General features: G+C 39.0%; 1 protein-coding gene across 2 annotated transcripts in view; it reads left to right on the forward strand.

Moving 5' to 3' along the window:
• Nucleotides 1–24,492, forward strand: part of SDCBP (syndecan binding protein) — a 36,586-nt gene that overhangs the window by 2,092 nt on the left and 10,002 nt on the right. For both annotated transcript variants that reach the window (XM_012534897.3, XM_004274990.4), the window contains exons 2-3: nt 19,384–19,449; nt 23,918–23,996. In XM_012534897.3, coding sequence (XP_012390351.1) covers nt 19,399–19,449; nt 23,918–23,996 — 130 coding nt within the window. In that variant the 5' untranslated portion in view covers nt 19,384–19,398. The remainder of the gene's footprint in view (nt 1–19,383; nt 19,450–23,917; nt 23,997–24,492) is intronic.

Consider the following 24,492-nt stretch of genomic DNA (forward strand, 5'->3'; position numbering starts at 1 on the left):
GCCCCATTCTGTCCTCCCCCCAGCCCCTGGCAACCATCGCTGTACTTTGTGTCTTTATGATTTTGATACTGCAAGTACCTCATGTAAGTGGGATCACATATTTGTCTTGCTTGTGTTTGGCTTATTTCGCTTCGCATGATGTCCTCAAGGTTTCATCCATGTTGTATCAATAGTACGTTGCAGAGTTTCCTTCCATTTTTAAGGTAGGATAAAGTTCCGTTGTGTGTGTGTGTGTGCGCGCATTTGTGCGCGCATATATATGTGTTGACATTTTGTTCATCCGTTCATCTGTCGATAGACACTTGGGTTGCTTCCACGTTTGAGCTGTTGCGAATAATGCTGCTGTGAATGTAGGTATACAAATACCTCTTCAGATCCAGATTTCGATTCTTTTGGGTGTATACTCAGAAATGGAATTGCTGGATCATACAGCGTTCTATTTTTAATTATGGGGGGAACTGCCATACTGTGTTTTATAGCACCTGTACCATTTTCCATTCCCGCCAACAGTGAATAAGAGTTCTAATTTCTCCACGTCCTCGCCAACACTTGTTTTCTTTTTTTGATAGTTGTTACTCTGGTGGCTGTGAGGTGGTATCTCATAGTTTTGATTTTGTTGTTGTTTTAGGAGTTCTCTAAATATTCTGGATATTAATCCCTTATCAGTTATGATTTGCAAATATTTTCTCGCATTCAGTGGGTTGCCTGTTTACGCTCTTGATAGTGTCCTTTGATGCACAAATTTTTTTAAATTTTCATTAAGTCCAATATGTATTTTTCTTTTGTGACCTGTGCCTTTGGTGTCATATCGAAGAAACCATTGCTAAATCCAATGTCAGGAATGTTTTGTCCTGTGTTTTCTTCTAAGAGTTTTATTGTTTTAGGTCTTACCTTTAGATCCTGGATCCATTTTGAGTTAACTTTTGTATATATTGTGTTAGGTAAGGGTCCACCTTCATTCTTTTGCATGTGGATATCCAGTTTTCCCAGCGCCATTTGTTGAAAAGACTGTCTTTTCCATTGAATGGTCTTGGCACCCTTGTCAAAAATCATTTGACCATGTATACGAGGGTTTATTTTAGGCTGTCTGTTCTATTCCATTGGTCTATGTTTGTCTTTATGCTAATACTATACCATTTTGATTGGTTTTTTAAAAAATTTTTCAAATTTTTGGCTGTGTTGGGTCTTTGTTGCTGCACGTGGGCTTTCTCTAGCTGCAGCGAGCCGGGGCTACTCTTCGTTGCGGTACGCAGGCTTCTCAGTGCGGTGGCTTCTCGTTGCAGAGCACGGGCTCTAGGCTTGTGGGCTTCAGTAGTTACCATTTTGAATACTCTAGCTTTATAGTAAATTTTGAAATCAGGAAGTGTGAGTTCTCCAGTTTTGTTTCTAAGATTGTTTTCAATTTCTTTCAGCAGTGTTTTGTGGTTTTCATTGTACAAGTTTTTTACCTTCTTGATTAGATTCGTTAAGTAGTTTATTTTTTTTGATGCTATTGTAAATGGATTTGGTTTTGTTTTCCTTTTCAGATTGCTTGTTATTTACGTATAAAAATGCAGCTGATTTTTGTGCATTGACTGTATCCTGTTACATTGCTGAATTTGTTTTTTAGTTTTAATGCTTTTTTGTGGAGTCTTTAAGGTTTTTTTAAACCCTAAACATATAAGGTCATATCTGAAAACAGATAATTTTACTTCTTTTCCCGTTATGGATGCCTTTTATTTCTTTTTCTTGCTCTGGCTAGAACTTGCAGTACTGTGTTGAGTAGTGTTGAAAGTGGGCATGCTTGCCTTGTTCCTGACCTTAGTGGGAAAATATTCAGTCTTTCACCATTGAGTATGATGTTTGCTGTGGGTTTTGCATATATGGCTTTTATCATGTGGAAGTTGTTTTCTTCTCCTATTCTCTTGTGTGTGTTTATCATAAAGCGGTGTTGAATTTTGTCAAATGCTTTTCCTACATCAATTCAGATGATCTTGTGTTTTTTGCACTTCATTTTGTTGATATGTATTACTTTGAACAATTTTCATATGTTGAACTATCTTCGTATTCCAGAAATAAATCCCATTTGTTAAGAGATGTCTAATCCTTTTAACATGCTGTTGAATTCTGTTTGCTAGTATTTTGTTGAGGATTGCATCAGTGTTCATAAGGGGTGTTGGTCTATAGTTTGCTTTCTTGTGTCTTTATCTGGCTTTGGTATCAGGGTAATGCTGTCCTCATAGAATGAAAGTGTCCCCTTTTCAATTTTTTTGCAAAATTTTGAGAAAGATTGATATTCTTCAAGTGTTTAGTAGAGTTCACCAATGAAGCTATCAGGTTCAGGGCTTTTCCTTGTTGAGACATTTTTGATTACTGATTCAGTCTCTCTATTAGTTTTGGGTCTATTTAGATTTTCTATTTCTTTCTGAGTTAGCCTTTTTTTTTTTTTTTTTTGGATTTTTTTTTATTATTATTCAAACAGAAAGTCACAAACATTATAATCATCCTCATCAGTTCACTCAGTCCCATGTAATTAATTTTTTTCATCTTGATCTTTTGTTAGCACTTTTATGAATTCATCAGTTTTCCATTAGAGTTCTGAAAATGCTTATTCATTCAGTTCAGCAGTATAGTCAGTTACCAGAAACCTGTACTTGTCAGAGTCTTTTCCATGAATTCCTTGAAGATGAAACCCTTTTATAGGGACATATTTGCAAAAGCATCACAGTACACCCAGAACTGTCTGTAAATGACAAAAGACTTAAAAATGACCACGGTTATAGATTTGATGAAAGTTCATAATAATGCAATTCACAAGGAAATTTAGTTATTTCTGAGATATACATTTTAAAGTAATAACTAGAATTTTGACTTATAACACTATACCAGAACATATAAGATTTTTAGAAATTTCATGTAATGTCTGAAACATTTATATTAACATATTTCCATACAAATAACCCAAAGAAAGTTTAGTATTAGTTGTTTTTTTTGTTTGTTTTTTTATACTGCAGGTTCTTATTAGTCATCAATTTTATATATATCAGTGTATACATGTCAATCCCAATCGCCCAATTCAGCACACCACCATCCTCAACCCACCGTGGTTTTCCCCCCTTGTGTCCATACGTTTGTTCTCTACATCTGTGTCTCAGCTTCTGCCCTGCAAACCGGTTCATCTGTACCATTTTTCTAGGTTCCACATACATGCATTAATATATGATATTTGTTTTTCTCTTTCTGACTTACGTCACTCTGTATGACAGTCTCTAGATCCATCCATGTCTCAACAAATAACTCAATTTCATTCCTTTTATGCCTGAGTAATATTCCATTGTATATATGTACCACAACTTCTTTATCCATTCATCTGTCGATGGGCATTTAGGTTGCTTCCATGACCTGGCTATTGTAAATAGTGCTGCAGTGAACATTGGGGTGCATGTGTCTTTTTGAATTATGATTTTCTCTGCGTATATGCCCAGTGGTGGGATTGATGGATCATACAGTAATTCTATTTTTAGTTTTTTAAGGAACCTCCATACTGTTCTCCAGAGTGGCTGTATCAATTTACATTCCCACCAACAGTGCAAGAGGGTTCCCTTTTCTCCACACCCTCTCCAGCATTTGTTGTTTGTAGATTTTCTGATGATGCCCATTCTAACTGGTGTGAGGTGATACCTCATTGTAGTTTTGATTTGCATTTCTCTAATAATTAGTGATGTTGAGCAGCTTTTCATGTGCTTCTTGGCCATCTGTATGTCTTCTTTGGAGAAATGTCTATTTAGGTCTTCTGCCCACTTTTGGATTGGGTTGTTTGTTTCTTTAATATTCAGCTGCATGAGCTGTGTATATATTTTGGAGATTAATCCTTTGTCAGTTGCTTCATTTGCAAATATTTTCTTCCATTCTGAGGGTTGTCTTTTTGTCTTGTTTATTGTTTCCTTTGCTGTGCAAAAGCTTTGAAGTTTCATTAGGTCCCATTTGTTTATTTTTTTTTTATTTCCATGACTCTAGGAGGTGAATCAAAAAAGATCTTGCTGTGATTTATGTCAAAGAGTGTTCTGCCTATGTTTTCTTCTAAGAGTTTTATAGTGTCCAGTCTTACATTTAGGTCTCTAATCCATTTTGAGTTTATTTTTGTGTATGGTGTTAGGGAGTGTTCTAATTTCATTCTTTTACATGTAGCTGTCCAGTTTTCCCAGCACCACTTATTGAAGAGACTGTCTTTTCTCCATTGTATATCTTTGCCTCCTTTGTCATAGATTAGTTGACCATAGGTGAGTGGAATTATCTCTGGGCTTTCTATCTTGTTCCATTGATCTGTGTTTCTGTTTTTGTGCCAGTACCATATTGTCTTGATTACTGTAGCTTTGTAGTATAGTCTGAAGTCAGGGAGTCTGAGTCCTCAAGCTCTGTTTTTTTCCCTCAAGACTGCTTTGGCTATTTGGGGTCTTTTGTGTCTTCATACAAATTTTAAGATGATTTTTTCTAGTTCCTTAAAAAATGCCATTGGTAATTTGATAGAGATTGCATTGAATCTGTAGATTGCTTTAGGTAGTATAGTCATTTTCACTATATTGATTCTTCCAGTCCAAGAACATGGTATATCTCTCCATCTGTTTGTATCATCTTTAATTTCTTTCATCAGTGTCTTATAGTTTTCTGCATACAGGTCTTTTGTCTCCCTAGGTAGGTTTATTCCTAGGCATTTTCTTCTTTTTGTTGCAATGGTAAATGGGAGTGTTTCCATAATTTCTCTTTCAGATTTTTCATCATTAGTGTATAGGAGTGCAAGAGATTTCTGTGCATTAATTTTGTATCCTGCAACTTTACCAAATTCATTGATTAGCTCTAGTAGTTTTCTGGCAGCGTTTTTAGGATTCTCTATGTATAGTATCATGTCATCTGCAAACAGTGACAGTTTTACTTCTTCTTTCCAATTTGTATTCCTTTTATTTCTTTTTCTTCTCTGATTGCCGTGGCTAGGACTTCCAAAACTATGTTGAATAATAGTGGTGAGAGCTGACATCCTTGTCTCATTCCTGATCTTAGAGGAAATGCTTTCAGTTTTTCACCATTGAGAATGATGTTTGATGTGCGTTTGTCGTATATGGCCTTTATTATGTTGAGGTAGGTTCCCTCTATGCCTACTTTCTGGAGAGTTTTTATCATAAATGGGTGTTGCATTTTGTCAAAAGCTTTTTCTGCATCTATTGAGATGATCATATGGATTTTATTCTTCAATTTGTTAATATGGTGTATTACATTGATTTGCGTATATTGAAGAATCCTTGCATCCTTGGGATAAATCCCACTTGATCGTGGTGTATGATCCTTTTAATGTGGTGTTGGATTCTTTCTGCTAGTATTTTGTTGAGGATTTTTGCATCTATATTCGTCAGTGATATTGGTCTGTAATTTTCTTTTTTTGTAGTATCTTTGTCTGGTTTTGGTGTCAGGGTGATGGTGGCCTCATAGAATGAGTTTGGGAGTGTTCCTTCCTCTGCAATTTTTTGGAAGAGTTTGAGAAGGATGGGTGTTAGCTCTTCTCTAATTGTTTGATAGAATTCACCTGTGAAGCTATCTGGTCCTGGACTTTTGTTTGTTGGAAGATTTTTAATCACAGTTTCAATTTCATTACTTGTGATTGCTCCGTTTATATTTTCTGTTTCTTCCTGGTTCAGTCTTGGAAGGTTATACCTTTCTAAGAATTTGTCCATTTCTTCCAGGTTGTCCATTTTATTGGCATAGAGTTGCTTGTAGTAGTCTCTTAGGATGCTTTGCATTTCTGCATATTTTTAATATGCTGTTTTTTAAAAAAGCTTTTAACCTAGAGTTGTAAGTGAACTATACACCATCATTACAATATTAGAGAATCTATGTATTTGACATTAGCAGTGAATTTTACACATTCATATGTTTTGAAATGTTAATTAGCGGTCTTTGGCTTCCACTTGAAGAACACGCTTTAGAATTCCTTATAAGGCAAGTCTAGTGGTGAACTTCCTTAGTTTCTGTTTGTTTTGGAAAGTCTTTATCTCTCCTTCATTTCTCCAGGACAGGTTTGCTTAGTATAGTATTCTTGGTTGACAGTTTCCACCTCTGGTCAGGTGAGGTCGCTGGTTCTGTTCCCTGGCAGTGCAGTGCCACTGGTTGGATTTCTAGATTGGGCAGGGCTGTGGGCTTGGCTCAGCAATTGCTCCTGGTCGAGTAGAGTCTCAGGCTGTGATCCTCAACCACATGGTGCCACTGACTGGACTCTGTGAAGGCAGGGCTTCATATCCGTTTTCCTGCTGGAGTGGGGCTGTAGAACAAGTTCCAAGGGCAGCACAGCTCCCTGGACCCAAGCCAGGCAGAATGCCCACTGGACCCCTGATCAGACAGGGCAACCGGCTCAGCTCTGCAGATGGGCAGAGTCACTGGCTGGGGTCTCCACTGGGGCACAGATGCAAGGAGGAATGTGGTCTGCCAAGATCTGAGCACTAGTTGCTTCCCCATTGTCCTTCTCTGTTTCCGTCTGATCCTCAGTGGTCAAGTCCCTCAGATTTCCCAATGATCTCTGTGAGGCAGGACCCAAGTGTACCTGCTGGAAAGTATCCTGTAACACTGGGGGAGCACGATGTCCACCTTCGGCTCTTTTTTTCCCACTGGAGAAGCTATAGGCTCAGGGAAGCCCCCTCACTGTGGTACGGTGCCTGCCTGGGGAAGGGGTGGTGCAGTCAGAGTGTAGCTGCTCCTCTTAACCTTCTGTTGGGGTCCTTCTCACTCTCTGTGCTCTGGGAGAAGAGGGAGGGCTTTAGCCTCTTTCCTAGGTTCTGAGATTTTCACACTGGTGTCTTGTCTATGGATAGTTGCTAGTTGGATTTCTTGGAGCACAACTGAAGTATGGAACTGCCTGTGTCTCCATCCTGATGGTGACACTCTGGCCAGCAGCTTAGTTTCTATAGAAATTTTAAACATGAACATGACGCGTTCAATTTACAGTTTTGCTAGATGGTTCTTCTCTGCTGCATTTTAGATGTTTGATCACTTTCTCCTTGAAAATCTCTTCTCCTGTGGCTTCTGTGGTACCATACTCTTCCTGGCACTCTTCTCATTGCCCCCTGCTTTCTCCATCCTCTGGGCAAGCCTCTCTTCTTACACCTGCGCCTTAGGTATTAGTGTTCACTGGGGTTTTGTCTTTCTCCTGGCTTCTCCAGATGCTGTGCCGGTGTTCTATGAACAGTCACTTCAGTGACACTCTCAGCATTAAACCAAAATTTCACACCTTCTTGATCTTTCATCATGTTTACATCTCACTTCTGTCACATCACCCTCATTTTCCTTCTTGAGCCTTCCTGATGTTCTGCTAGTGTCGGAGGGTCTCCTGCAGAGGCGGGGGGCAGGACTGTGGCTCACTGTGGGGACAAGGACACTGGCAGCAGCAGTTCTGGGAAGTACTCCTTGGCATGAGCCCTTCTGAGTTAGTCTTGATAGGTTTTGTGTTTCTAGGAATGTGTGCATTTCATCTAGTTTATCCAATTTGTTAGTGTACAGTTGTTTATAGTGCTCTCTTGTAGAGAGACTTAACGTTTTATTTCTGTAGAAACTCTGCTAGTATTTCCACTTTCATTTTAACATGTTGAGTTTTCTTTTTATTTCCTAGTCCATTTAGCTAAAGGTTTGTCGATTTTGTTGATCTTTTTAAAGAACTAAATTTAGTTTTCATTGATTTTTCTTAATTTTTTTCTTCTCTTTTTTATTTATGTCTGTTACTTCCTTACTTCTGCTAGCTTTGGGTTTAGTTTGTGTTTCTTCTTCTGGTTCCTTAAGTTCCCCCTTCCTTTGAACACAAATTTGAGCATACTTTATATACTGCACTAAATGCTTTGTTTTTTCCAGTTAATGTGATAATATTTTCGACCTCGTTTACTATTTTGTGTATCTAGTACTTCCTCCTTTGTTTAAAGAATTTTGCTATTACAGCTGGTGCTTCAGTGAATAAAATGTTACATTTGTTGCTTTTTGTGTGTAGGTATATTTATAGACTAAAACCTGAAGTGGTATTGCTGGGTTGGAGGGTATCTGCATGTACAATTTTCGTAGATATTGCAAACTTACTCTTTGTGGAAATTATACTACTTTACACTTTTACCAGTAATGTATGAGTGTTTCTCAGAGCCTCATTATCAGTGTTGTTCAGCTTTGGATTTTTGCCAGTTCAATAGGTGGGAAATGGAATCTTATGGGTAAAAAGAAGTTGTACTTAGAGTAGACTTCATATGACCATATTTCTCAATTGCTTATCATCATAGTCTCCTGGGATATTTATTAAAAGAATAATTCCTACGTCCTTCCATGAAATCTGTGTCGGCTTGGTAAAGTATTTTTAACTAGTGCCCAAATAATTCTGATCTGGTGGTGAGCCAAGTTTGAGAAACACTGCCATGAAGACTGTTTAGGACTTTATCACAGTGTGTTGCTTGACACCATATGTGAATCGTCTGGAATGCTTATGAATCCACCGTGTGCTAGAAAACATGATCATTACTATTTATCATCTGGGTCCAGTGAATATTTTGTATAATTTAGGTCATTTTATGAATAACTTGCAGAAATGAAAATAAAGGCATAGGGAAACACGGTTTTACTAGAAGCAGAATTTTAATAACAACTTGAACATAAGAAACCAAAAATTTTGTTCTAAGTTTTCCTGGTTTTGAAGGTATATATAGCTGAAACGGGCAACATCTTTGAGTGCAACTAATTGCTCATCAACTGTCCTCCATACAGTTGGGAGATATCCTTTTTATAAATATTGTTCCAGATTTCAGTTACATCTCTAATATATCTTAGCTTATCATTACTTTTAGGTTTTTTTCATGCACTTGGTTGTCAAAACACAATACTGGATTTTAGATTTCATACCCATCTCTCATAGGTTCTAACGTTACTGTTCAGTAATTTTTGTACTTGCGTTGTCAAAATGCAGTATTTTTGCAAACTTTCATGGTTCATGATTTTGCAGGGATGACCATCTAACTTACATTTGCAAAGAATTTTCATTTATACTTTTATAAATACCAATTAGAATAGTCAGTGCAACAGATTTTTTAAAATTTCTCTACATTGCTATTTTCATCTGGTCACCTTTGTTTAACTACCTGCCTTCATTTGGCTACTTACAAACCAAATCCAGTAAGTTTTGCTGTATAGATGTAAAAGAGGAAAGAAGATGGTAAATATCCTTTTAAACAGGATCTAGGGACTTGTTTCAAAATATTGTACGATAAAGTGCTTTCTTCAGAATGACTAACTGAAAAATTGTATTTTTTTAATTAAGTATAGGCATATTGTTTACTCATTGATCTTTAAGTTTGAGGAATTTCAATTAAGATATCTTCATCTGAAAACTCATAGTCTGAGGTTTGCTTTTGATCAATTCCCTCATTATCATAAAAGTCTAGAGTACAGCTATTTGTTTCTTTGTATTCATTTCTGATTTGTCTAATGTCTTCCTCCAGTTTATTCTCTGTGCCATCATGGGTGAAAAATGAAAAATCCCATATTTTCTACTGTGTTCAAAGAATACAGTTTAAAAAAAAGGCTACAAAGATGGTGTCTCCAGACTTCATACATTTTTGGAAGAGGATGCAGTACTTTGGGCAACACATACTGAAGGATGACATAATGTATTGCTAGAATGAATAAGAATGATTCTACTTTTTGTTCCTATTGTCATTTTAGTTTTTTCTTTAGCATACTTGGGAATAACGGATGAATAATGATTAAGTAATTCCTAGATACAGTAGCAAAACTGTTTCAAGATATGGGAAAAATAAGTTCACTAAGATTCCATAACGCATCTTAGATTTATAAAGGAGTCCAGTTGAACCCTTGTGATATTTGTAAGGTAGGGTGATTTTACTCTATTTAAAGATTTTTTTTTCCAGTTCATCCCTCCCTCCCTTTCTTTTGTCTAAGAAAGAATAAAAGTCGTGAAATAGAACTTCTGAAAAAAGAAACTCAGAATTTAAAATTGTGTCCATTGGACGCTGATGGTATACAAAGGGTTAAAGGGCAGATTTCTGGACTCTACTCCAGACTTACTCTTTTAGTTTCTGGGACCAGGACTCAAGAATCTGTGTTATTAACAAGATTTCCGGGTTATCCTTATGGACTTGAAGACACGATGTTTTAGGACCTTAAGAAGGTTTTTACTTCACTACCATATGGAAGAACTTTAGATTACTTCTCTGATAGAGCATTTCAATTGTTTCCTGTGCTGTGAGGTGATAATCTCACTGTGGTTTTGATTTGCATTTCCCTGATGATGTTGAACACCATTGCATGTATCTGTTGACCATCTGTATGTCTTCTTTGGGAAAATGTCTGTTCAGATCCTCTGCCCTTTTTTTAATTGTATTTTTTATTTTAATTTTTTCGTTGTGGAGTTATATGAGTTCCTTTTTTAGCTTGGCTGTTAATCCTTATCAGATGCATGATTTGCAAATATTTTCTACCATTTGGTAGGTTGCCTTTTCAACTGATTGTTTCCTTTGCTGCACAGAACCTTTTTAGTTTGATGTAGTACCACTTGTTGATTTTTCTTCTGTTGCCTTTGCTTTTGGTGTTAAATCCAAATAGTCATCACCAAGACTAATGTCAAGTGGCTCATTGCCAATGTTTCCTTCTAGAAATTTTATGGTTTCAGGTCTTATGTTCAAGTTTTAATACATTTTGAGTTGATATTTGTGTATGGTGTAAGATAGGGGTCAGATTTCATTCTTTTCCGTGTGGTTGTCCAGTTTTCCCATTTACTGAAGAGAATGTACTTTTCCCATTGTATATTTTTGACACCTTTCTCACAAATTAATTGACCATACATGGCGTGGGTTTGTTTTGGGGCTCTTTATTCTCTTCTGTTGGTCTCTGTGTGTTTTTATGCAGTGTCATACTGTTTCAGTTACTATAGCTCTGTAATATAGTTCAAAGTGAAAGTGATGCTTCTAGCTTTGTTTTTTCCCTCAAGTTTGCTTTGACTATTGGGGTTTTCTATGATTGCATACAAATTTTAGGGTCGTTTATTTTCTTTCTTTTAAAAATGCCATTGGAACTTTGACAGATTGCATTAAATCTTTAGATTACTTTGGATAGTACGGACATTTTAACAATATTAATTCCTCCAGCCCAGGAGCATGGAATATCTTTCCGTTTATTTGTGTTGTCTTTCATTTCTTTCATCAGTGTGCTGTAGTTGCACTGTACAGGTCTTTCACCTCCTTATTTAAATTTATTTCTCTGATGCAGTTGTAAATGGGATTGTTTTCTTAATTTCTGTTTCTGGTAGTTAATTGCTAGTGTATAGAAAGGCAACAGATTTTTGTGTATTGGTTTTGTATCTTCCAGCTTTCCTGAATTTATTAGGTCTAACAGTTTTTTGGTGATTCTTTCAGCTTTTCTACGTATTAGTAACATTTCACCTGCAAATACTGACAGTTTTACTTATTCCTTTCCATTTTGGGTGCCTTTTATTTCTTTCTCTTGCCTAGTTGCTCTGGCTGGGACTTCCAAGAGTATGTTGAATAAAAGTGGCAAGGTGGGGATCCTTGTGACTACATTTTTACATCCCCCACCCCCGTTTATACTTTTGATGTCACAGTTTACATCCGTTTATCTGTGTTTCCCTTAACAAATGGTTGTAGTTAGTTGTGTTTTGTTTTGTCTTTTAACCTGTATTCCAGCTTTGTGATTAATCCACCATGTTTACAGCTTTAGGTTACTCTGAATTTTTTTATATATTTACTTTTACCATTGGGATTGATACTTTAAGTATCAATTAGCACCTTTTTGTTTCAACTTAAATCCCTATAAAATTTCTTATAAGGCTGGTCTAGCGGTGATGAACTCTGTTAGCTTTTGCTTGTCGGAGAAACTCTTTACCTTGCCTTCAAATCTGAAGGACAGCTTTTCTGAGTGGAGTATTTTTTTTTTTTTAAAGATTTATGTTTGGCTGTGTTGGGTCTTTGTTGCGGTGCGTGGGCTTCTCCTTGCGGTGGCTTCTCTTGTGGAGCACGGGCTTCTAGGCACGTGGGCTTCAGTAGTTGTGGCACGTGGGCTCAGTGGTTGTGGCTCACGAGCTCTAGCGCGCAGGCTTGCTAGTTGCGGTGCGCGGGCTTAGTTCCTCCGCGGAATATGGGACCTTGCTGGACCGGGGCTCGAACCCATGTTCCCTGCATTGGCAGGTGGATTCTTAACCACTGCGCCACCTGGGAAGCCCCCTGAGTGGAGTGTTCTTGGCGGCAGTTCTTTCTTTCAGTGCTTTGAGTTTTATATCCTGCCACTTCCTTCTGGCCTGCGGTGTCTGCTGAAAAATCTGCTCAGTCTCTTGGGAGTTCTCTTGTACATAACAAGTTGTTTCTCTCCTGTCACTTTTTAAGATTCTCTCCTCGTTTTGATATTTTAATTATAATATGTATTGGTGTGCGTATCTTCATCTCTTTTTTGGAACTCCCTGAACTTCCTGGATCTAGATGTCTGTTTCCTTCCCAAAATTAGGGAAATCTTCAGCCATTGTTTCTTCTTTCTTATGTGAAGGAAACTTTCTTCACGTAAGTTTTCTGCCTCTTTCTCTCCTTTCCTTCAGGGAACCTTACGATGCAAATGTTGGTTAGCATGTTGTCTCATACCTCTCTTAAGCTATCTTCATTCTTTTTTCTTTTTGCTGCTCTGATCAGATGAGTTACACTGCCCTGTCTTCTGCTTTGTTTCTTCCTTTCTTCAGATTCATTTCTTCTTTTACTCTGCTTTGTCTAGTCTGCTGTTGAACTCCTCTATTGTGTTTTTTAGTTATTGTATTTTTTTAGCCTTATGATTTCTACTGGGCGCCTTCTTATATTTTCAGTATCTTCTGAAATTCTTACTGTGTTCATCCATCGTTCTTCCGAGCTTGGTGAGCATCTTTATGACGGTAATTTAAACCTCTTTATCAGGTAAATCACTTTCATTAAGGTCTCTTTTACAGAGCTTTTATCTTGGTCTTTCGTTTGGGTCATGTTCTTCTGTTTCTTCGTTTTCCTTGACTCTCTGTTTAGATAAAACAGCCACCTCTCCTAGTCTTACACGACTGGCCTCATAGATGAGCCTTCTCCTTCGACCCTGCACCAGCTCTTGGTTGTGTCTCATAACCATTCAGCTTTCCCAGCAGCCTGCTTTATTGCTTTTGGCTCCCAGTAGCTGAGGGTGTGTCAGGTCTGTCACTGGCCCAACGGGGAGGATTGCAGTCAGCCCCTAGATTCAGGCCGTTGGGAAGCCACGCTCTCAGGCAGCAGTTTTAAAAGTGTGCGAATTTACCTGTTTCAGGGGAAGATTGGGAAATAGGCATTTCTGTCTGCTCCCTCTGCACTGAGCCCTGGTAGGACTGCCAGTTGACTGTGGCCTGTTTGCTACAGTCCTGCTGAACTGGTGGCCGCCAGGGCCAGGGATGTCCCCTGTGGGCAGCAGACGTGTACACTGGCACTAGGTCCTTGCTCAGAGACGCTGGCTGCCTCGGGTGGGACAGAGAGAGGGAGAGTGCACAGATGGTACCTGCTGGCCCTCCCAGTTTCTGGAGAGAATTATAGCCCCTGGGTGTGTGTTTAATTACAAGCCTGCTTGCTCTACAGGCCCCAGCTTTGAAGATAAGGTAATCGACCTCTTTTACGGGGAGTCTGGGGTGCAGTTCAGTCTGCTGTCTTTACACTGTGCCCTGGAGGAGAACCTGTTAAGAACTGTTTTCTCGGTAGGCCAGCTGGTGGGGCACCAACTTGTATGGGTTCCGCAGTTAGACCATCACTGGGCCGCACATTTGGGCCGACAGAGCCAGATGATGGTGCCGTTGTCCTCTCCACAGATGCAGCGCACTGTTGGCTTGTTGGTGGTGGAGGGGACTCAGGTAGGGTCTTCCTCACACCTGAAGCTGCCTTCGGGGTGAGCCTGTCATACAGGTCCAGCCCCTTCCATGCTGCCATCAGTAGGAGCGCTGTAGTCCTGGGGGACCTGTGAACGTACGCCCTGCTGGCAGCCGGAGCCAGGCGATCAGGGGTTGTCCCCTGGGCGGCGGCTACAAAAACCGGAGCACCAGACGTGTTGCACCGTGTTTTTTTTTAAGATCAGTGGTTCTGCAGTCCTGAATTTTCACCATCCCAAGATTTTTAAAAAACAACTCCGACTAAACAAGCTGACAAACATTGTTTTACCTTGAACGATCACACCATTTTGAAAAGGGGAGGCCAGTTGTAGTGGGTGGTTTGAGAGAAGGAATGAGTCAGTCGCCCAGAAAATGATAAGTGCTGCCATTTAGGTGACATTAACGGGACATCTTCACGAGCATGTTTCCTACTTTGTTGATCAGAGCCTTGCTGCTAGAAAGCAGGTTAACTGGGTGTTCCAAAATATCACATACAGTGTCAGAATTTCAGAGTTCTTTGGTCTGTGCACATACTTAAGGACTGAGGAAGTTACCCTGACATTGCCCTGAGGAGGTAGAGGGTCAGATGGAAAACTTGATACTGAGGCAGAATTAGTCAAATTTTTTTTGTCTTCAGTTGCTCTGGAAGAACCCTGAAACTGTTTGAAGCACTGAGAAATCTCTTCATAGTAATTGATTTGGGGGGTTATTTTCTAAAGGCCTGCACCACGGCGTGCAGAGGCGTTCAGTGAGGCGTGAGATGCAAGGAGGTTGCCGGAAGCATAGAGTGGCCCAGGCCTGGGTTTAGGGGTCAGTGAAGAGCACCAGTTCTTTCCAGGAATTAGACCAATGAAACAAAGTTGTTACGTTGTCAGTAATGTTGTGAGCAGACCATTAGAGTACATGGCAAAGGTGTGGTGTCTACTGATCTCAGGAGCAGCGAGAGCTGTAAGCTCTCCCTTCTCACTGATTGCTCCGTCGGCTGAAGAGAAGGCCTGCAAAGAGATTTTGTCTTTAGTTGGTACAGTCATAGTGTTTGATAGAGTTTTAAGTGAGAGTAAAATGGGAATTCTCACGTTGATGCAATGGAATTATTTTCAGAGTTCTCTTAAATCTCATTATTGATCATTCTGAAATTCCAAACATAATTGAAAGGATTTCAAGAGTAGCCTTGTGGTTCTTCAAAAAGGGCTAAGTATTTTTTTTTAATATTTATTTATTTATTTGGTTGCACTGGGTCTTAGTTGTGGCAGGCAGGCTCCCCAGTTGTGGCTCATGGGCTCCTTAGCTGTGGCATGCGGTCTTCCCAGTTGTGGCATGTGAACTCTTAGTTGTGGCATGCATGTGGGATCTAGTTCCCCGACCAGGGATTGAACCCGGGCCTCCTGCATAGGGAGCGTGGAGTCTTATCCACTGCGCCACCAGGGAAGTCCCCAGGGCTAAGTATTTTTGACACTTAGCTTTACGTCAAAGGTTTAAATATACCATACAAGTGAGTTAATGGAGTCCTTCAAGAAAAATAATACAAACATTTATTATTTTCCTGGAACGCTTTTAACAGTGTTGTTCGAAGTAGTAGGTTTGTTGGGAGTTCCCTGGTGGCTTCGTGGTTAGGATCCCAGGCTTTCATGGCCCTGGCCTGGATTTAATCCCTGTTCTGGGAACTGAGATCCCATAAGCTGCTCGATGTGGCAAAAACAGAACAAAGCAAAAAAACCCAAAAAACAAAAAAACCAAACCCAAAAAAGTAGTAGACTTGCAAGGTGAGACAATTAGAACTTTCCAGTAAGTTTTAACCATATCTTGTTTACTGTAATTTTGATACTATTGGCTAAAATATTTGATAAACATTTGTTTCCTGTCAGGATAAGGTATTGTGTTAGATAAATAAAAAATTAAATGTGGGCCTTGATCTCGAGTAGCAGAGTTAAACATAAACCAGCTGTAATGAGAGGCAGAGTGAAACTGCTGAACTGAGAGACAAAGGATGTCTGACTGAAGTCATCAAAGGTGACCTCACAGAAGTCACCTTGACTAAGATGTTGATAGAAACGTCCTGGGAGAATATTCCAGGAAGAAGACAAAGCTTTTATAAAGATGTGGAGACACAGAAACACTTGACCTGGGTAGGAAATGGCAAGTCATTTGTGGCTGGAACGTTGTAATGTTTGGAAAGAAACTGGATGAAATGAGACCAAGGCATAGTTTGAAGTAAAAACATTAAGGAATCCTTTGTATTTTAGAAGAATGGTGAGATTTAATTAAGGTCAACATACTTAAAATGAACAAACTAAATTTTTAAAAAAGTATAAGTTGGGGTGATATTTGTTATTTTTAAAAAAATTCTGGAAAGCCCATTTCTTTTCTTGGCCTGAGTGTGTGGGTATGAGTGACCTCAGAGTTGTTGAGACAACTTCAGTTAATATTTGAAGAAAAGCTTCTGTGGGGAAAAAAAATTGAGAAAACTACTCAGTGAGTTTTGAAATGAGCCACTCATCCGTTTCATTTTTCATGAGGAAAAATGGGATCTTGTAGGTGACCAGTGGCAGAACCAAACATGGAAATAGCACCTGGATTACTGGTCAACATTAGTTACAGTGAATTTAAAATGATTGTGTTTATGATGTCGATAAAATGGTTGAAAGTTTAAATAAAATGTGTTTAAGGAGAAAGCTTCTAGGGAAGTGATTTTTTGAGACACAAAAGGTACTTGATTTTGTTTCCCCGGATTAATAGAGTTAAGCCATGTTTGATTGTGCTTTCTCAAGAATTTGCATTTTATCCACAAACCTAGGCCCCGTTTTCCTCTTCAAAACTGTATCAGGCTACTGCTATTCAGTATTTTATTGGAGGTTCTACCCCAGGGCAATTAGGCAAGAAAAAGAAATAACATGGGCAGAGGATTTAAATAGACATTTCTCCAAAGAAGATATAAAATAGCTACTAGGCACATGAAAGATGCTCAACGTTACTAGTCATTAGGGAAATTCAGATCAAAACTACGACGAGATGCTGCTTCACGTGCAGCAGGATTGCTGTAATAAACAGCAGATGATAGCGGGTATGTACTGTGCCGTCTTATGTAAGGGCCTTGAGCCTTCACAGGCTGTATGTGTGCGGGCGTGGGCAGCGGAGCTCTTAGAACCAGTGCCCCGCAGACGCCGAGGGACAACCGCCCTGGCCAAGATAGAGAGAAACTGGAACCCTCTCATGCGCCGGTGGGAATGTAAAGTGGTGCAGTCACTTCAGAAACCAGTTCAGTTCCTCAAAAAGTTAGAGGATGCCCATATAACCTGGCAGTTTTACTCTTAGCTGTATAGCAAGACAGGTAAGCATTATGTTTACACACAGATTTGGATATAAATGCTCATTAGCATTATTAGCAGCATCGTTCATAAGTCAGAAAGTGTAAAGCCACCCAAAATGTCATCGACTGCTACCCAGTAAGTGTCGTATCCATACAATGGAATATTGTTCAGCCATTAAAAAGGAGTGAAGTACTGGTACCTGCTACAGCATGAATGGACTTTGGAAGCATTATACTGAGTGAAAGAAACTAGACACAAAAGGCCACATGTCCTGTGATTCCAAGTTAAATGTCCAGAACAGGCAAATCGAGAGGCAGAAAGTAGACTCATACTTGCTGGGAGCTGGAGGGACGGGAGAATGGGTGGGCATGGGGCTTCTTTCTGGGGTGATGGAAATGTTATATTAGATGATAGGGACGGTTGCACAGCTCAGAATGTACTAAAAACTGTCAAATTGTATACTTTAAAAGAGTGAATTTTGTGGTATGTGAAGTGTATCAATTTAAAAAAGAACTGTCATTTAGTATGCAACTAGGAGACAGAAACCATATAGTAATTTGAACAGTGAAAGTTTAGTGTACAGAATTTTTAACGATACCATGATTGAAGAAACAGGGATTGGCCAGTCAGAAGTAAAGAGAACTTTAAAGAACACAGGAAGAGCACATTTACTAAGTGTCTGCTCACCCCAGGGCTGAGATAGAGTGCCCCAGGATGAGCTGTCCTCTTCCTGTATCGGGATCCAGGCTTTGTTGGAGAGAGTGCAACCGTCACTCAATGGACGGTGAAGTTGCTGAGATACCAAACTTCCTGGATAAGTCTTCCTTTGGGATGCCGCACCTTGGAACTCGCTGCAAGCCACAGGAAGGGGGTGCTAGGGAAAGCTACTCATGAGGGATGCCTGGCTGGTGACACCATTGCTGGGAATGTGCTCGACAGAGTATTGGGGACGGTTGGCTGCTGTGCACTGCGGGAGCTGGGTGCTTAGGCTGCTCCAAGCTGGCGCCTGGCTGGAGCCGTACACTGGAACTTAGAAAGGAAAAAACCCTTTCTCCTGCGGTGTGCCTCCAGCTTCCTCTGCTGACAGAGCTCAGCATCTTGCCACCTGGCAGAAGAGCAGATAATTAGAGGGCCCATCTCCATTTCCACAGAGCAGCCAATTATGGGTGGATTTTGATTGGGAGGTAGTAAATTGATATGTCAAACCCTGTACCAATTTAGAATATATTGTTTTGTTGGGTTTAAAGGAAGTGTTCATCTCAAAACAGCTAAACAAAATTTTGGAGTGTATATCCCTGTAATTCTTTTAGAGAATTGTTTTAAATTACTACAAAAAGCAATTCATGGTCACTAAAAATCGTTGAACAATATAGGAATGTTTAAAATATAAAAATGTCCCTCTTATCCCTCAGTCCCTTACCATCTATTTCATTCATTTCTCTTAAAGATAGAACTCTTGATAACAGTTGGTGTATATTGTTTTTTACATATACATATTTATGTAATATCTGTATATATATGTTTTCCTAATAATAGAGGTTTTATACATAGGTAACATGTATGAGCTGTTGTCGATTTTTGTTAGAAGGATGTAATAATACTGGCTCAGTTGCCAAGCCCTTGTGTAAGCTAGATGAGTCACATAATCGTTCTCTTTGATTTTATTTTTTTGGGGGGGGGGGTGGGTGGTACGCGGGCCTCTCACTGTTGTGGCCTCTCCCATTGCGGAGCACAGGCTCCGGACGCGCAGGCTCAGCGGCCATGGCTCACGGGCCCAGCCGCTCCGCGGCATGTGGAATCTTCCCAGACCGGGGCACGAACCCGTGTCCCCTGCATCGGCAGGCGGACTCCCAACCACTGCGCCACCAGGGAAGCCCCTCTTTGACTTTCTAAACTTCAGAAATCAAGGGGCTTTTTACTAAGGGACGTTTAAGATCTGTAATGGATGTAGTTTGATCACAGAAGGGAGGGAGAGGTAGTTTGGCAACCATTCATCAGCCAGCAGTTTTTAGTATAGCTGCACGCTCATATTTTCCCATGTGTTTTGCAAATTAAATGTCTCTTGTGTTAAACATTTATACACGTTTATGTGTATGTTGCTGGCTGCATGTACTGTTGAAATTTCAATAAAATCTGAATCGTAGAAATTTTTTCTTTTTTCTTTAGGAAAATCCTGCAAAAATGTCTCTGTACCCATCTCTTGAAGACCTGAAGGTAGACAAGGTGATTCAGGTATGTTTAAGTCCTTTAATTTAAGTACTTTTTTTTTCCCATGTACTCTGCCTATACGTTCTGGTTATAGGTGAAGTGAAGTAAGAAACTTAAATAGTAGATGTATTTGTCCGTTTTTACACTTTATAAACTTTTCAATTTTTTCTAAAGTTTTTCTAACTAAAAAGTTAGAAAAGCTAGAGATTCTTCTTCATTTCACTGTGGATTAATGGGTACAGGTTATTATTTCTTTGAAATGGGACTTAAACTCTTCAAAGATAGCTTGGTTTTATAACTAAGGTTTAAATTAAATACATTTTTTTTTTTTCTTGTTGCGGTACGCAGGCCTCTCACTGTTGCGGCCTCTCCCGTATGCGGAGCGCAGGCTCAGCGGCCATGGCTCACGGGCCCAGCCGCTCCGCGGCATGTGGAATCTTCCCAGACCGGGGCACGAACCCGTGTCCCCTGCATCGGCAGGCGGACTCTCAACCACTGTGCCGCCAGGGAAGCCCTAAATTAAATACATTTTTAAGTTGGTAAAATATACTCCAACTTCTTAGACGTTCATTGTCTTGTTTAAAATTCGTACGTTCTTTTGGGTTTTCAGGTATGACAAGTCTTTAACATAATTGTCTTCTCTGAAGTTAAAAATCATAGAAATAGGGAGGTACATGCTGCTTTAGGAAGAGTAGTAGTGTAAATGCACAATGAAAGTGTAGTGATTTGTTTCTTTTTAAATGTAAGCAGCAGACAGTTTACTTGTTCCTGCTCTAAGTGGCTGTGTTAGTACAGTTTTTCTAATTTCATTAAGTCAGAAATTTTTGTATTCCTTTATGTAAGTATTAGTTTTGAAGATAGATGCTTCTGCTTAAGAAGAAAGTTTGCGATTGGGATCAATTCTTGCAGTTCTGTAAATTTTTATTTTTCTTTTTAACTAGAGATAATTGTATTTAATGAACCCATCGTGTTTCCAGTTTACTTTCAACTTGTTCTCTCAAAGTCAGAATTTTTTCAGCTGTCATTTGTTCTTCTAATTTGACAAGACAGATTGAGCTCCCTGTTATACTTCTTTATTGCTAAAATCTTTTTGATATGATAAATGTGATGAAATTCTTTCATTTTGAGTTGTTTTAGTACTTCAAAGCTTCTTCCCCTAAAGATCATTTTACTTGAGGTCTTGACCTCAGTTTACTCTAAATGAGATTTACTGCTTAACAATTATTTAATGAACATAAAAACGTTTATTAGAAACTTGTGAGAAGAACACAAGAATACAAGTGTTTTTTAGGCAAATTGTTGGCCCTTTTAGGGTGAAAAAAAAACCCAGCAAAAATAGTAACAAATGTGTAGCTGAAATTGTTAGCCGTGTAGCAGTGATTGGATAAAAATGGGGGGGGGGGGATCATGACCACTTGTTTTCCATCATGGCGCCCCTGTGGATGTTGATGGGTGGTTTGTAAAATCTCTGACATCCGTTCAGCTGCAAAGGCTTTGGTGCCGGACCGTTTTAAGTGGACTGTTCGGTCATCTGAAATCTCTCTTTTTTTCTTTGGTATTTTGTCATTGTTTTTCTCATGGTTTTTATTTCCACGAAGTTCATCTGAACAGGCACTTTCTTTTTAAAAAGCTTTTATTTGAAATATTTACCCTTCAAGAATAACACTTAAGCCATTAATGTGATATCAGGGCACTAAGTGATAGGATTTGCAGATGGGTCTGAGAAAATGACTAATTTCCTTTCGTGCTTTTTTTTTTTTAGTTTTGATGGAATTGAACTTTAAATTAACCATAGTAGACTTTGAGCAGAGGTTTTTTATTTTGAGAGCAGCGGAAAGAGAAGGAAACAGTTGATACTGGCAAATGTTGGATTGGAAGATAAAGAGGGCTGTAGTCTACGTCAGGCTGACCTCTTGAAGGAGAGGCAAATTATATGGGTATTTCCATTAGAAGACTTTTTATGTCCTGAGCAGAAAGCTGGCTGCCTGGAGATGTAACAGCAAGTAAGGAGGGGGACAGATGGTTCTTAAATTCTCACTGGATTTTAAAAGATTCCTAACCCAGCCACTGCAGTCTGGGGCTGGTTTTATTTTTTTTCTTCATTTTCTATGGTAGGTGATACTTGGGCTTTTGTTTTTGAGATGCCTCTGTAAAGGTGGTGTGCATTTTCTCCTCTCCTGGCCTTTTATACCACGGCAAAACTAAATTGCAGCATTTTGTAAACTGTCTCACAATCAACGTTAGGCTTGTGGCTTTCAGTATCATACAGTCCCTGAACCTCCCTGTCCCCTGTGAGTCTTTGAGAGGAACCTGTGGTTGCCACACCTGTGCAGAATAAGCTGGTAAGAAACCGTGATTTCGTCAGTTTCCTGTCACAGTGAGCAGAGATTGACACGGGTGGCTCCATGAGCGTGGTGTCTCCACATGCTTTCTGTAATGGCAGAAACAACACGCTCTAGCATAACTGCGCTCCGTGGGACACCCCCTGCCTCCAGACACCATCCCCCTCCCACCCTTTTATTTAAAAAATAGTTTGAGATTTCAAGTATGTGTGAAATGCTGTGCTACATTTAATGGCTTATAGTCCTTAAGCCCTTATTGTACCATCTTTCTTTTGTTTTTACTACAGAATATATAGTAAGTAAATACATAACTTTGCAGAGAGCTTTTTATATATGTTCTTACTTCAGTATTCCTTGGATGAGAACAATAGCAGTGAATGAAAGAACAGAAAATAATAGATCAGTGTAAAAAAGGATCAACTTTTTAAAATTAGTAAATTCTATTTTTTCAGAGCAGTTTTTAGGTTCACAGCAAAATTAAATGGAAGGTAGTTTCCATGCCAGTGACCCCTCCCATGCACCTCCCCCCGACTCCACCTACAACAGTGCATACAGTGCCCGCCTTCCCCACTGCCAGCATCCTCCCCAGCACGGTGTATTTGTTACCGTTGATTAACCTGCCCTGACACAGTACTGCCACCCCAAGTCCAGAGTTACACTTGACGTCCACTCTTGAGGTTGTTCGCTCTGTTGGTTTGGACAGATGTGTGGTGACATATGGCCACTGTTGTAGTGTCGTGTAGAATATTTTCACTGCCCTCACCGTCCTCTGTGCTGTCCATTCCCCCCTCCTTTTCCAGAATGTCCTATAGTTGGAGCCTTTTCTGATCGGTGTCTTTTGCTTAGTGATGTGCATTTAAGATTCCTCCATGTCTTTTCATGGCAAGCTCATTTCTTTTTAGTGCTGAACAGTATTTTTTTTCTTAGAGATTAGCCAAGAAGCAGTCCACTGGCCACTAGCTCCTTTTAGCTGGTAGTTGGTGAAAGAATTTTCATAATTCAGCATACTTTGAGTCTGTGGATATGTTTAAAATTATAAAGATTTTCATGGTGCATTTTATTTGTTTAGATTGTGACAGATTATGAAACAGTAAATATTAAAGAATGACTCAATAGCAAGCATATCAGAACATTTACAATCCAGAGAGTGAGGTACCTTCAGTGGTTTTGTAGACTTTCCTTATTTAATTAAGCTTCTATCTCTCTAAGCATCTTTGGGACTACTCTTAGCATTAATTTCAGTGCTAGGTTGATATGTAGGTATAAACTTCATTACCTAATCGACATATTTCTGACTAAGTAAAAAATGATATTAGAGATGGATCTTACAACTTACTGCCAACCAGTGACATGTCTCTATTTTAGAAAGTCAGATGTATCTGTAAAGGAAAAAGGAGTTCCTTCAGTGGAATACTTAAAACGACACAGGCTGCAAAGGCAGCCCTGGGAGGAGTTCCTGGCATGCTTGCGCATGAGTCGTACTGATTAAGTGTGTGCGCACTGCACTGTCAAAGTTTCTGCAAGCTTGACAGTTATAAGTTACATTACTTTACCGTCATTTTTATGTCAGTGATACAGTATGTGTTTTGCATAGTTTGTATTATTTATGTATTTAGTATAACATAACCCTTTCTCATACTTGCTAAAATGTAGATAAAGGTTATTTCAGTGGGATATGCTAAAATGGCGAAATAAATATAAGTAACTTAATAAATATTTAAATTTTCAGGTGTTTTTCTGATATATGACGTTTTATATAAATACGGTTAAGCTTTTTTCACATGTAAATAAGATACTTAGACTAATTAGCAAAAGAATAACGAAAACGTAATGTGTGTAACCTTCATTTTATAATGCATTTTGAAAATACTAATTTGCAGTAGCACTGTGAAATATTGATTATATTTAGAATGGTGCTAAGTCACGTTTTATACGATAGTGTTAAATATTTATAACATGAAATACATTTTTGATTTGTGGGTTTTCTTTGAAAAATATATTGCTGAAAGTGTTTGTAATTAAAATTTCTTGAATAAAACTAAAGTGTTTTAGTTTCTTTTTGGAATTACTGGATTTAACTTATAAATTATATAACAAGTTTAAGTATCTGTATAGCATTGGTGTTAGAATTTTCTTCTTTTCTTTTTCAGGCTCAAGCTGCCTTTTCTGCAAACCCTGCCAATCCAGCGATTCTATCTGAAGCTTCTGCTCCCGTCTCTCAAGATGGAAGTAGGTTTATACTTCGGGTTCATTCTCCTTGAACAGAGATACTTGTTAAGCCTTCTTTTGCTGAAATAGGGAATCCAAGATTCTTTTTTTTTTTTTAACATATACAGCATGAAATGGTGGTTAAAGCTCTAATAGTAAGAAGAAAAAAAATGTTCATTTCAAAAAATAACCCTTTAATCAAGAAAGTGAACTGTGAATATGAAGGTGTGTTTTATGACTTAATGAAAATTAAGTTAAATGGAACTCGCTGGCTGAACTGTCCTCTCTTTGCAGGGCTTGGGGGTTGGTAGAGTTGAAATTTCCAGGTGCTTCCTTCTGAGGGAACTTCCCAAATCCTGGAATCTCCCCCCGGGTTTCATATCCTCCTTCCTGGTCCCTTTTCCTTCTAAGTTCATAGGGATTCAGGACGGAACCCTTAAGTAACATGACTTAAGATACAAAAGGAGTGTTCAATGGGTTTTTATGGCCTGTCATCTTAGAACATTGTTTCTTTTAG

The sequence above is a fragment of the Orcinus orca genome, chromosome 17 (assembly GCF_937001465.1).
Source record: "Orcinus orca chromosome 17, mOrcOrc1.1, whole genome shotgun sequence".
Lineage (NCBI taxonomy): Eukaryota > Metazoa > Chordata > Mammalia > Artiodactyla > Delphinidae > Orcinus > Orcinus orca.